Source organism: Podarcis erhardii (assembly GCF_964252035.2).
Source record: "Podarcis erhardii genome assembly, chromosome: 2".
NCBI classification, from domain to species: domain Eukaryota; kingdom Metazoa; phylum Chordata; class Lepidosauria; order Squamata; family Lacertidae; genus Podarcis; species Podarcis erhardii.
The window spans coordinates 112,004,907-112,019,490 of NC_138498.1; the positions used below are offsets into that span (position 1 = coordinate 112,004,907).

The following is a 14,584-nucleotide window of genomic DNA, read 5'->3' on the forward strand; positions in this document are numbered from 1 at the left end:
TCGCCCTGGCAGTCCCAAGTAATGGGGCCCTTTAACTGGGGCTTGCAAGTAGCAAGGCTAAGCAAATCAGTCTCTTAAACTTAAGCCAAGAAAGAATATTCTCTATAAGATTGAATATCAATATATGTATCAAGACTTTGAGATTAGACCACTGAAGAAGCCCGGTAAACTATCTTGGGAATGTGCTACTTGCAAGCCCCAGTTAAAGGGCCCCAGTAAAGACAACTTTATTGTCTACAACTTTATTACCATCTATCTACAACTCTACTAGCATCTCTCGGTATTATGAATAACACCAAACTTACCTGTTGTTGGTATCTTCATGAATTTATCTAAAAGACCGAGTTAAGCATTTGAAAAATCTATTGAAACCAGACATTATAAGACATTATTTTTGGCTGGGTAGTTCGCAAGTCTTTGTGGCTTTGTTTAATGTTTTATATTTTTCTCAGAAGGTTGATAAAGTATGTATAATAATTGTTCTGTGTATATTAATCGCCAACGTGTTGCATGAGTCGCAGTACTTCTATCAGCAGCACAGGTTGGATATTTCTAGCATGTGGTAAAGTAATGGCTAATAAGTGAGATGTTGACGTGGTTGGTCTACCAAATACTGCATTTCAATTCATTCATCATTTCGTCCTTCACCCCTGGCCTTGCTGCTGTGGCACTGGACATAATAATGGTGCCTTTGAGATGGCACTAGGATGCTGCCTTCCTTGACACTGACCAGCAGCTCTCCAGAGGTTCAGAATCATAGAATCATAGAGTTGGAAGAGACCACAAGGGCCATCGAGTCCAACCCCCTGCCAAGCAGGAAACACCATCAGAGCACTCCTGACATATGGTTGTCAAGCCTCTGCTTAAAGACCTCCAAAGGAGACTCCACCACACTCCTTGGCAGCAAATTCCACTGTCAAACAGCTCTTACTGTCAGGAAGTTCTTCCTAATGTTTAGGTGGAATCTTTTTTCTTGTAGTTTGGAACCATTGCTCCGTGTCCGCTTCTCTGGAGCAGCAGAAAACAACCTTACTCCCTCCTCTATGTGACATCCTTTTCTATATTTGAACATGGCTATCATATCACCCCTTAACCTCCTCTTCTCCAGGCTAAACATGCCCAGCTCCCTTAGCCGTTCCTCATAAGGCATCGTTTCCAGGCCTTTGACCATTTTGGTTGCCCTCCTCTGGACACGTTCCAGTTTGTCAGTGTCCTTCTTGAACTGTGGTGCCCAGAACTGGACACAGTACTCCAGGTGAGGTCTGACCAGAGCAGAATACAGTGGCACTATTACTTCCCTTGATCTAGATGCTATACTCCTATTGATGCAGCCCAGAATTGCATTGGCTTTTGTAGCTGCCGCGTCACACTGTTGGCTCATGTCAAGTTTGTGGTCAACCAAGACTCCTAGATCCTTTTCACATGTACTGCTCTCAAGCCAGGTGTCACCCATCTTGTATTGGTGCCTCTCATTTTTTTTGCCCAAGTGCAATACTTGACATTTCTCCCTATTAAAATTCATCTTGTTTCTTTTGGCCCAGTTCTCTAATCTGTCAAGGTCGTTTTGAAGTGTGATCCTGTCCTCTGGGGTGTTAGCCACCCCCCACCCCCCCAGTTTGGTGTCATCTGCAAATTTGATCAGGATGCCCTTGAGTCCATCATCCAAGTTGTTGATAAAGATGTTGAATAAGACCGGGCCCAAGACAGAACCCTGTGGCACCCCACTAGTCACTCTTCTCCAGGATGAAGAGGAACCATTGATGAGCACCCTTTGGGTTCGGTCAGTCAGCCAGTTACAAATCCACTGAGTGGTAGCATAGTCAAGACCGCATTTTACCAGCTTCTTTACAAGAATATCATGGGGCACCTTGTCAAATGCCTTGCTGAAATCAAGGTAGGCTACATCCACTGCGTTCCCTTCATCTACCAGGCTTGTAATTCTGTCAAAAAACGAGATCAGGTTAGTCTGACACGACTTATTTTTCAGAAATCCATGCTATTGGTGATCACAGTATTCCTTTCTAGGTGCTCACAGACTGTTTGCTTAATGATCTGCTCCAGAATCTTCCCTAGTATTGATGTCAGACTGACTGGGCGGTAATTATTTGGGTCCTCTCTTTTCCCGTTTTTGAAAATAGGGACAACATTTGCCCTCCTCCAGTCTGCCGGGACTTCGCCTGTTCTCCAGGAATTCTCAAAGATGAGTGCCAGTGGTTCTGAGATCACATCTGCCAGTTCTTTTAATACTCTTTTAATACTCTTTTAATACTCTTTTAATACTCTTGGATGCAGTTCATCTGGCCCTGGAGACTTGAATACATCTAAACTAGCCAAGTATTCTTGTACTATCTCCTTAGTTATTCTGGGCTGTGTTTCCTCTGCTGAATCATTTGCTCCAAATTCTTCAGGTCGGGCAAGAGCGCGGCCCTTTCCAGTTTTCTCCGGAACTGATAGGATTGAACCATGCAAGCTGGATGTTCTGAGTGATGGCCCATCATAAGTGAGAAGGCACAGTGGCCAAAGTACTGTCACTCTTCCCACCACATTCCCCTCCCTCAGCCCCACCCTGATTCAAAGCCAAAATCTGACAAAAGGACTGTACAAAATGCAAAGCGCTTTATTCACCACATAAATGGAAAGGACTAAAAAAAAAAAAAAAAAAAACCACCCCCAAACATCTATATATTAGTGTAAAAATTCTGTCTCTTTTCTCCTGCTTTTCAAATATATACACATCCTGATGCACAGTACAAACAAGACGCAAACAACTACAAGTATTCCCCAGGGAAACGCACACAAAAAAAGGCATCCGACAAGATTGCGTAGAGGCAACAAATCAGAGAAGTAACGCCGGGCATAACGCGCCCCTGAAATTCCTTGAAATAGAAATATACATCTAGTTATGATGAGTCGTTTCACACCATTGAAAATATGTAATTAAAAAAATTAGTTTGTCCTCGTTAAGCAGAAGCAAGTCATGACTAAGGCTGCAATCCTATGTGCGCTCACGTGAAAGAAAACCCCCTTCAACTTACTGGGACTTCCTTCCCGATTGAACGTTTTAGGATTGTGGTGTATATATCCCATTGAAAACAATGGGATGGGGCTTATGCTGCAAACCCCCTGCAAATGGACCTGGGCGTTTGCCCCAGTGAACTAAGTGGAACGTTGAGTGAGCAGACGTTGGCTTGCACTGCCCCGGCATCATTTCTGAAGGACGGTGCTTGGTAGATTTCATTGCCATCTTTGTATTCTCTTGGTTACTGCTTTGATAATCTGCCACCCCCTAACTTATAAATGCTCTCTGCAACTATCTATTCAAAAAGCTTTAAATTTTGAAAGACGCTTGATGAAATGGATCCGCTCTTAGTCGACGGGAAATGCTACTTTTAACTTTAATTAGGAAACCAAACAACACTGGGAGGAAGAAAAAAACATTATTTCCCTCTCCTTCCCACTAAACGGGCCATTGGCACTGGCAAAGCTTATTGCATGGGTTACTTGTTAAGAGGAACTTCCTGTGTAGAGACACCCCCTGATTTAGCACAGATCGAAGCACAGGCTTCTATGCGGACAGATCCCACTGCCGCTGAGCACGGCCGTGGTGCTGAGTTTCAGGCTACGTTCTCAGGGGAGTCTCCACAATGGAATCGCAGAGAGAAAGGGGGGGGGGAATTGATCGATTCCCCCAGCACCTCTGCTTGCTTTGGGAAAGTGCGTCCCTTCGCCACTGCTTCGTGCAGTACAGTATCTACAATCACGTCACCTCAAGTCTCCAGGAAAGGGAGGGGAAATGAATTCATGAGATAGGAGAGCCGGGCATGGCATGGATCTGTGGCACGTGGCTAAGGGAGAACAGAAAACCGGCCCTTTTGGAAACCCTGGGTCAATTCCCTTTTTGAGGTTGGGCCATGATTGTACCCAGCCCAAAGCCTCGCCAGATCTTGCCAGCCTGGTCTCCTGCCTCTTTGCCTCATCGAAGTGGGCAAGACCAAGAGGTATCCCCCCGCTCCCACCCCACTTACCCCTACAGAGCAGCTAGTACTGGTTTCTCCCAGTTACAATGGATTAGCGAAGTACCCTCAAAATCATTTCTTCCAGCCTCTCCAAACATCCAGTGCTCAGTTAATCCCAGTGTGCTCAGAACAAAGGGTCCTTATTGGTTCAGCCAGTGTCAGTCCAGTTGTGAATGAAACTCAAAGGCAGAAATGTAGCCCCCCAAGTGTGGAGTCGCCCACACCCAACTTTCTCAGGAAGGGATGGCAGGTAAGAAAGTCACACTCTCTGGGAAAAGAGTATGAATGGGCGGGAAAGAGAACAGAGACCAAGTTCTCAAAGGGTAAAATGCTGAGCCTCCATAATGCAAGTTTGTGGTGATGGGGGAAAACTTTTTGTTTCCCCCTCCAGGCTCCCCCTAACTAACACTAACCATTTGCACCCACAATAGCTGGAATATGCACAGTCAGAAGAGCATGAGACTCTAAATTTGAGGGTCGTGGGTTTGAGCCCCAAGTTGCACAAAAGATCCCCGTACTGCAGCAGAAAAGACTCATAATTCCACGATTCTAAGAGACCCTTGCATGCGGTTGTTCTGCCTACTGCTATGTGCAAATGTCTGAGGATGGGAGCATCCACCAAGCTTCTGCATCAAAAACGGGATTTTGGACATGGCTTCTCCAGCCCCTCCTGAAATCACACACACACACACACACACACACACACACACGGGAGAACGTATTAGAACATAGGCACATCTCTTCCTAATCCATCTGGCATGGTGGGCTGTATTGAGGGGCAGTCACCTACACCCAGAGACAGAGAGAGTCAATGAGGATCCACAGCTGGAGGTCTGTAAAGTCGCCTATATCCTAGCTGGTCAGGTGGAGGCGGCTACACCTGCCTGAGGCTCCTAAACCTCGCTCTGGGACCTTGGCCAGCGGGATCCTGGTGTCTCATGGTCCTCGGGGGAAGAGGTGCTGCTCCACCGAAAATCCTTGATAATCACAGCACTGTCACATTGGCCCAACAAAATGAAGTTCAGAATGGAATTCATTCTTAGTTTTGGGGGATGTTCAGAAGTGTCCTGCATAGCTTTATCTCAATAACGTTACAGGAACCCAGTAAAGTCGGGAGATGTCATTACACACACACACCCTCGATACTGCAGCTGAGGGGCCATAGCTGCAGGGTTAATTGAGGCCAGCTAGTGAATTTATGGCTGCGGTAAGATCTGAATCCAGGTCTTCCAAGTTCATACACTTAGCCATCTATCGTAGCTGCAGGGACACTGTACCTAGCATGGAACTGCCCAGATGGAAGCGAGTGGATGAGCATTCTGTCTCCTTGGACAATCAGAAGACTTCATGTAACCTGGCACAGCGTTGATAACATGAGGTTAGGGAGGGCCTTGTAGCAGACCCCAACAACAACAACCCGTGCTGCCTTAGTGGGAGGCTCATCTCACACTTTGAGAACCTGGATATACAAGGGAATAACAGAAAAGGTCTTCGGATGAAACGTATTCAGTGGAAACACAGTCAACATGTGGGTACTGGTGAAGTTTGTTCAGATTAAGGCAGATTGATTGAATCAAAGTAGAATTGCATCAGACAGGAAGAGGGGACCAGGACGGGAAGAGAATTGGGTACGCATGTGAATAGGTAGGCCAGAAAACAGAGAAGGGGAAATGTGTTGGAAATGTATGGCAGTGCTGAATCATGAGATGTTTGAGAGACTGATAAAGATTAGCAGAAGAGAGTGATGGAGCAATTGGGGTAGGGAGAGAGAGAGAGAGAGAGAGAATATCAAATTGAGGAGTGGATGGAGAGCAATGGGTGGACCAACCAAGGCTGAGTCAAGGATGGGCAGACAAGATGCCCCCCGCAGGCACCCCAGAGCCTGAGGCCCTCTTGAGTTACATCCTGCCTCCTCCCTCAGCAGTCTCTGTGGCGCAACCCGAGTCCTTAAACATAATCTCCGCTGGCTGGCACCAATCCGGTTCACACCATATTGAGGGCATCTTCAGCCAGGAAGCAGTGCAGATGTTGGAAAGAGGGGCGGTCCTTAGCCTCTCGTGCCCAGCACCTCAGCATCATCTCGTAGACAGCCAGCGGGCAGGCAGGAGGACGAGAGAGATAGACCTGGGGAGGGAGGGAGAAAAGGGAGGATTACAAGGCAAGTCATGTGACCAGGAGGAATGGGAGGAGCTCGGAGAACTGGAGGGGCAGGCTGGGGGGCAGGAAATTGGCCCATGGGAGGAGTCCAATTTGAGGGAGGGTCCAGGACAGGAGGAGCTCTGGATTAGAAGGGGAGGGCTAGTGACTGGGGGGGGGGGAGGTTTACAGCATCAAGGGACAGGAGCTTCTAAACACATACTCAGGAACATGTAAATAACAGGACCAGGGCTGTGCATGTGGCTAGCATGAAGAAATCCCCACATCCTGTCACACACAAAAAGAACATTGGTGGTTCTACCCCCAAGCGTTCTCTAATCTCAACCGCCTCATGCAGAAGGAAGTTCAGAAAGCTTTCACTGGTGTCGTTGTTGTTGCTATGGCTAAACAACCGGGAGTCAGAAGTCCTTGATGATCCATTGCAGGAGAAACCCCCCAACCCTTTTGGAGCTCAGGGGCTCATTTGAAAATCTAATAAACCGTTTCACTGAAAGAAAACTGGCGATGCTCAGAATGCACACTCTCAAAAAAAAAGGTAACACAAAAGAAAACAGAGACCCCAAAAGTGTTCATGTAACCTCCCAATCAAACAATGAAAACACCCAAACCGATCAAGTTAAAACAATAATAATAATGGAGGGGCAGGTGCCCAGAGTTGTGTGTCTGAGAGTGCTATTGTGCACATAGGTGCCATGTTGAGGAACCCAGATCCTTTTGCAGATCACCCAGAAATCTTCTCACAGCTCCTGATCTGCCTCCCACCCACCCCAGCGGCACAGATTCCTGGAGAAGTCATCGCCTCTGTCCAGGCTCCCCGATTGTTGTTACCTGCTTGCCCTGGTGCCGGAAGAACTCGCCGGCGTTCTCAATGACGGCTTCGTCGGTGAGCTGGCTGTAGGGCTGTTCCTGACACAGCATAAGCACCTCCCAAAGTGTGACGCCAAACGCCCAGACGTCGCTGGCTGTGGTGAACTTGCCCTGAGGGAAACAGAGCAGGAAGGTGAATAACAGAGGCCATATTTACTCCTTGGTGGTCCTGGCACTCCCTACCCTGTTCATCCCTCATTTTCTGCCTTCGTCCTCAAGCACTGGGCGCTGTGGTATAAACCACAGAGCCTTGGGCTTGCCGATCCGAAGGCTGGCGGTTCGAATCCCTGCAACGGGGGGAGCTCCCGTTGCTCGGTCCCTGCTCCTGCCCACCTAGCAGTTCGAAAGCACGTCAAAGTTGAAGTAGATAAATAGGTACCACTCCAGCGGGAAGGTAAACAGCGTTTCCATGTGCTGCTCTGGTTCGCCAGAAGCGGCTTAGTCATGCTGGCCACATGACCCGGAAGCTGTCTGCGGACAAACGCCGGCTCCCTCGGCCTATAGAGTGAGATGAGCACCGCAACCCCAGAGTCATTCACGACTGGACTTAATTGTCAGGGGTCCCTTTACCTCAAGCACTTAGAAGACCTAGGCCCCAGTCAAAGCAGTGTCGCGTCACTTTAAAACAGTGATGGCTCCCTGCAAAGGATCCTGGGAACTGTAGTTTGTTAAAGGTGCTGAGGGCTTGTTCCCCTTGCAGAGTTACAGTTCCCAGAGTTCCCTGGGAAGTGGCAATGGTTGTGAAACCACTGTCATGCTGGACTGCAGAGGAATGGTGACAGGAACCAGCTGGGGGAACCCCCAAGGAAAGAAGACTCAGAGCCCGGGGATTGGTGGTGGAACAACGATGAGTGGCCAGAGGGAGGAGAAAGTGGCGGAAGCTGAAGAGGGAACAGGGAATAGTGAGCTGGGAGGACTCAGAGTCCTTTTTGTTGGGCGTAATTCAGAGGGAAATTCCCAGGTGTCAAAAAAGACTATTTATGTATGCCACTACTGCGGCCTGTGTTTTGTTAGCCCAATGGAAAACGAGCGAGGTCCCAACCAAAGAATAATGGCAACTTAATGCTGCATTTAATGCTGTATTGTGTTTTTAATATTTGGCTGGGAGCCGCCAGCCAGGTGGGCAGGGTGTAAGAAAATAAAAATAATTATATAACTTGAACTGATGGAATATGTGCAGCTTGCAGATTTAACATACAGAATAAGAGAACAAGAAGAATGTACGTTTAAAGAAGACTGGAAAATGTTCACTGGATATACGGGTGAAAATCATAACTGTCAACTTTTCCCTTTTCTTGCGAGGAATCCTATTCAGAATAAGGGAATTTCCCTTTAAAAAGGGGGGAAAGTTGACAGCTATGGTGAAAACTGTGTTCATTTAAAAACGCTGGCAGCATCAAGATAAATTCAACATCGTAAATAAGTTTTGATGGATGTAACAATGGATTACTGAATGGTTTAGTTCATGTAAAATATGCAGGGATGTATGGTAAGCAAAATGAACCATGGAAAGAGAAGGGAAGTCATTGATTTAAGGTTGTTTAAATGGATATTTTGAAATGTAAATTAGAAAGCTTAATAAAAATTATATGAATGAATGAATGAATGAATGAATAAATAAATAAATAAATAAATAAATAGTGAGCTGGAAGATCCAGTGGCAGAATCACAGAGGCAGAAGCTGGAGCAGGAGGGTGGGTGGAGTGAGGGGAAGAGGAGTCAGACTTCCAACAGAATTAAGTGTTAACTCCAACTTGCACAGTGTAGTTTACTACCGGCTCACTCCTGACCACCACTCTGAGAATTGAAGTTCTTTGAGGGAAACAGGAGCCCCACCACAGCTCTCAGCACCCTTAACGAATGGCAGATCCCAGGGTACTTTGAGGGAAGCCGTGCCTTTTTAAAAAGGGGTGTGGTATCGCTTTAAATGCACAGTGCAGGCGAGACCGTCCATCTTTAACATATCAAACTCTCGGTCGTTTTTGCCGGCCACCGAAAGCGACTCCATTTTGAACAGGGAAACGGCAACTAACAGAGGCGAGGCAAACAAGAAGGGAAGAGGCAAAGCGTATGAGACGACCGTCAAAGCAGGCATGGGAAAAACCTTTGGCTCTCTCCGGATCTCGTTGGGGGAGTTGTAGCACAGCAACACCCAGCAGGCCACAGGCTTCCTACCCCTGCTTTATAAAAAAATTATTTTATTTTAATGTATTTTTAATCTTTGTTGAAAGCCGCCCAGAGTGGCTGAGGAGACCCAGACAGATGGGCGGGGTACAAATACAGTGGTACCTCAGGTTAAGTGCTTAATTCGTTCCGGAGGTCTGTTCTTAACCTGAAACTGTTCTTAACCTGTAGCACCACTTTAGCTCATGGGGCCTCCTGCTGCTGCTACGTCGCCGGAGCCCGATTTCTGTTCTTATCCTGAAGCACTATTTCTGGGTTAGCGGAGTCTGTAACCTGAAGCGTATGTAACCTGAAGGGTATGTAACCTGAGGTACCACTGTACAGGTTAAGTACTTAATTCGTTCTGGAGGTCCGTTCTTAACCTGAAACTGTTCTTAACCTGAGGTACCACTTTAGCTAATGGGGCCTCCTGCTGCCAGAGCACGATTTCTGTTCTCATCCTGAAGCAAAGTTCTTAACCTGAAGCACTATTTCTGGGTTAGCGGAGTCTGTAACCTGAAGTGTATGTAACCCGAGGTACCACTGTAATAAATTATTATTATTATTAGTAGTAGTAGTAGTAGTAGTAGTAGTAGTAGTAAGCGGTGCTCTCACCATAAGGATGCACTCCCAAGCCATCCAGCGAATCGGCAGCACTGCCCGGCCCTGGATGCGGTAATAGTCCCCAGCGTAGAGGTTCCGGCTCATGCCGAAGTCAGCGATCTTGATGGTGAAGCCTTCGCCCACCAGGCAGTTCCGCGTCGCCAGATCCCGGTGCACAAAGTTGAGGGAGGCAAGGAACGCCATTCCTGAGGCAATCTGGGCCCCCACGTGGACCAGGGTAGGATAGCTAAGTAGCAGAGAGAGAGAGAGAAAGAAAGGCACATCAGGAACACTCCCCTGAGACCGAAGAGATGCAAGTGATATTCCCATCAGACACTGGGGTAGCTCTGTAAAGTGCTGGCCTCCAGGGAACGCAACTAATCAAGTTGGGATGCAATTGAATGGGACGGAATTTTTCCTCAAGAGTTTAGTGAATTATGAATCCAGAGCATAGCTGTCAACAGTTCCCTTTTTTAAAAATGGGAAATTCCCTTATTCCGAATAGGATTCCTCGCAAGAAAAGGGAAAAGTTGACAGCTATGATCCAGAGGAACATCAAAGCTCACTCTTTGCTGGCTGGCCCAGGACTTTTACTTTGGTAGGTCTTAGCCGGGGAGAACACAGAGAGTTCGAAATTGAAATTCATCCTTTGAAATTAAAGTCTCAGGTAGCTGCTTTTAAAATGCTCAATTACAAAGCCTTGTTCACGAATCCTCAAGCTACACTGTTTAGGCACCGGCTTGCCAAACACAATACTTTTCTACCACTTTAAAACAGTAACGTTGTTGTTGTTGTAACAGATTGTTGTTGTTGTTGTTGCTGTATGTTGGGGTTTTTTTATGTTTTTTCTTGTTAGTTTTTTCCTTTCTTTTAAAAAAAAGAGCTTAATAAAAAGAGATTTTTTTTAAAAAAAACAGTAACGGCCCTCTTAAATGCAGCAGCAAGTGCTAGAAAAAAATTCTGAAAGGGTAGTCTCTGTTAACCCCTTGCCTCGGAAACGTCCGAAAAATAACTGCTGCACCTGAAATGCACACCTGACGACCGACGCCATCAGGGCAGGACTTCCAAGGCAAAACGGGTTGGATTCTGCTGCCATGGAATCACAGTTGGAAGGGACCACGAGGGTCATCTAGTCCAACCCCCAGCAGTGCAGGAATCTTTTTACCCGACGTGGGGCTCGAACCCACGACCTTGAGATCTCATGCTCTACTGACTGAGCTACCCCAGCTTGGAGTCGGTACCCGATTGTCGGCTTCCCGCTGGGGCTCCCGCCCAGCTTGTCTTCCATCTCATGTCCGCTGAGGAACTGGTTGAGGTCTCCGTTCTCCATATACTCCGTGATCATGCACAGGGGGTCATCTCTCACACAAACGCCCAGGAGCCGGACGATGTTGAGGTCCTTCAGGCGAGACATGATCTTCACCTCCTTCAGGAAATCGTTCCTTGACAGGCAAGAAGGAGATGTTACAAGGGATAAACAAATAAAAGGGTTCTGCAGATCGAAATATGAAGGCGCAAAGAAAAAAAAGGGTGGTTGGCGAAACCTGACAAAATAATAAAACAAAATAAAATAAAATTTTATTTTATATCCCGCCCTCCCCAGCCGAAGCCGGGCTCAGAGCGGCTAACAACAATAAAAGTAACACAGCATTCTAAAATCATTCATTATAAAATTAATTAAATTCAAGCCACTGGCCACCATTGGGCCAGAGCTCCGCGAAGATTGCCGAGGGAGGGAGTCAGGCTGTGCCCTGGCCAAAGGCCTGGTGGAACAGCTCTGTCTTGCAGGCCCTGCGGAAAGATGTCAAGTCCCGCAAGGCCCTAGTCTCTTGTGACAGAGCGTTCCACCAGATCGGGGCCACAGCCGAAAAAGCCCTGGTTCTGGTTGAGCCCACATCTGGCAACCGTGAAGCCCGAATTCTGCAAACTGGTACAAATTAGGCAACTGACAAAATCCCGATTGCCCAGAAACGTTTGGGAAGTGCTGCCTCAGCACTTGTGACAAGGTGCCCCACTCATAGCATCTCCCAGGCTGGTTTCAAGCAGAGGAGGTGAGATAGTGGTGGTCACAGGAATGGGGCTGACTCTAGCTGTTAGGTCCCTGCCTAACTCAGGGCCTGCAGCCCAGCCAGGGACAATCACACCCCTTAAATCACATCAGCCCCTGCTCAAAGGCAAGTCAGAACAAAACTGGAAGCAGGAGAATAAAGATATAGAGAATAGAGGGGAATACTCCAAGTGATAGGACCCGGGATTGCAGAGATCGCATTAGCAGATGTTTTGAACATGAGGTTAGATAAATCTCTTCCAGAAGAGGGCCTGTCATTCAGTTAAACCAGGCATAGGCAAACTCAGCCCTCCAGATGTTTTGGGACTACAATTCCCATCATCCCTGACCACTGTTAGCTAAGGATCATGGGAGTTGTAGTCCCGAAACATCTGGAGGGCCAAGTTTGCCTATGCCCAAGTTAAACTGTGGAATTCGCCCCCATAGGAGGCAGCTGGCGGCCACCAACTTGGATGATTTTATTATCACAATTTTGTATTGCGTTAGATTGTTATAAGATGTACATTTTTTGTTCCTTCAGCTTGTAAACCGCCTTGAGTACTGTAAGATAGAAAGGCGGAATACCAAATTAAAAATGATGGTGATGATGATGAGGCCTGGGCAAATTTTATGGAGGATCAGGCTACCAAACTAGAGAGAGAGAGAGAGAGAGAGAGAGAGAGAGAGAGAGAGAGAGGCAGAGAGGTTTGTGCACTTACCTGGCATTCTTAGTGGCGTCAGAGCGTAGAATCTTCACAGCCACCAGCAGAGGGCGCCCCTTGCGTACATTGAATGGGAACTCCAGGCTCGGAAGGTCCTGAGGGTTTTCCACTTCACACAAGTGGACCTTTTTAAGGGAAAAAACAAACCTGGTGACTCTGGGGGGAAGGAAGAAAATAAGAAACCAGCGTCTTCTCCCCTTGCCCCCTCCCTTTCCTCCATCACTTGGTCGCTCCATCACAAAGCAAACAGGGCCAGTTGTGACATTCCCACGCTTCACGTGAAAATGCACTTGAAGAAGAGTTTGGATTTGATATCCCGCCTTTCACTACCCTTTAAGGAGTCTCAAAGCGGCTAACATTCTCCTTTCCCTTCCTCCCCCACAACAAACACTCTGTGAGGTGAGTGGGGCTGAGAGACTTCAGAGAAGTGTGACTGGCCCAAGGTCACCCAGCAGCTGCATGTGGAGGAGCGGGGAAGCGAACTCGGTTCCCCAGATTACGAGTCCACCGCTCTTAAATAAATTCAATAAATAATAATAATATGGGGAGAGGTGGTCTTGTAGTTCACATGGGGATGACAGGAGCTGAAAATTCAACAGGATGTGGAGAGAACCACTTTGGCTGCCCCTAACAGAGGCAATGCAGAGTTGGTGCACCAGAGGTCTAACTCAGTGAAAGGTACATTTCCTGCGTCCCTTCCCCCTGTGCTCTACTGTTTTGTTTCTTTAAAAGTCCATCCCGCCTTCCCTCCGAAACAATCATCTAAAGCAGCCTTCATCACCTTAAAAAATATCCTTCTACACCTACAGATGGACTCACCTCTCCAAACTGGCCTTCGCCCAGCTTCTCCTTGAAGACGAGCCTCTCCCGGGGGAACTCGCCGAGCGCCATGTCCTTGCCAGCAAGGGCATCCACCGCGATAGCTGGGACCGCGTAGGTGTTCCCACCAGTCACCCCTTGCAGGTTGATGATGTCGGCTTCAGCGTAATGCGGAACGTTGTTCTGGAAGCCTGGCTGGCTTCCCGCGGTTTCCGGTTCCATGTAGTCAGCGCCACACGCTGTAGGAAGGAAAGACAGGGATAAGGAAACATGGAGCGAGTCCACTTCGCCCAGCTGACGCGGTTGAGATTATTTGCCCCGCCCTGAGGATGGCTGCTTTTTGAAGACCCAGCAGCCATGTCAAGAGCCAGTTGGATCTCAGCTCTGGGCAGAAGGGACCCTGCGCAAATGCAAATCCTCGCCCCCTCCAGCCACCCTGGAAACTGCTGCGTCGCAGAACCTGCAAAGCGGAAAGTTGCAATGTTGTTTGAGCCAGAGAGAGAGAGAGAGGTTAGCCATGCACAGGATAGACAAGAGGGAAATGAACTGGGGACAGACATATGGTGTGTGGGGAGGGTGGGTGGGAAGAGAGATGGAGACAGACAGCGCCCCCTGGCAGGAGAGGGGGAGAAATGGCAGTAGGCAGAAGGTTCTCTCAGCTTGGAATGTGGCCACCCAGGATTTTCCCCTGTCGCGCCCTCTTGGCCGCCCTCCTTACCATTGGTGTTGATTGGCTTAACCCGGTTGGGTGGCGGGAAAGCAGGCCTTCCCATTGGCTGGGCATAAGTGGCCAGGAAGAGGTGGTAAGCCGGGTTGCTGAGCAGCAGAGCTGTCGGGAGAACGGGGAGGGCGGGCGGAGAAAACAAACGGGACGGATGAGGAACGGACAGACGGATGGAAGGACGCACACGGAAGGGAAGGCGTGACACAGAGAAGAGGCAGCGCTTTAGGGATCCCTGTCCCTTGCCGGGGTGCTCTCGTCCCAAACACAACAGCCAGAGACACAGACACCAAATGACGTGTAATATAATAATGGGGACACGCCATCGTTAGCGCTTCAGAGAGACGGAAGGAGTCTTGTCCAGCCCTCCTGCACTAACTCACTCCAAGTCCTTCCAAGGAAGCCAGTAAAGCCTTTAATGCCCTATGCGGCCTAGGACCCATGTACCATAGCTGTCAACCGTCACCAG

At 48.1% G+C, this 14,584-nt stretch overlaps 1 protein-coding gene across 2 annotated transcripts in view; it reads right to left on the reverse strand.

The window, feature by feature from the left end:
• Positions 1 to 2,594: 2,594 nt before the first annotated feature.
• Positions 2,595 to 14,584, reverse strand: part of DDR1 (discoidin domain receptor tyrosine kinase 1) — a 98,216-nt gene continuing 86,226 nt past the window's right edge. Inside the window, exons 12-18 of one of the 2 annotated variants that reach the window (XM_081852475.1) lie at positions 14,113 to 14,223; positions 13,395 to 13,633; positions 12,573 to 12,700; positions 11,048 to 11,248; positions 9,819 to 10,053; positions 7,002 to 7,151; positions 2,595 to 6,140 (exon numbers count right to left, since the gene is read on the reverse strand). In XM_081852475.1, coding sequence (XP_081708601.1) covers positions 6,000 to 6,140; positions 7,002 to 7,151; positions 9,819 to 10,053; positions 11,048 to 11,248; positions 12,573 to 12,700; positions 13,395 to 13,633; positions 14,113 to 14,223 — 1,205 coding nt within the window. In that variant the 3' untranslated portion in view covers positions 2,595 to 5,999. The remainder of the gene's footprint in view (positions 6,141 to 7,001; positions 7,152 to 9,818; positions 10,054 to 11,047; positions 11,249 to 12,572; positions 12,701 to 13,394; positions 13,634 to 14,112; positions 14,224 to 14,584) is intronic. The other variant, XM_081852476.1, reaches the window with a different exon arrangement.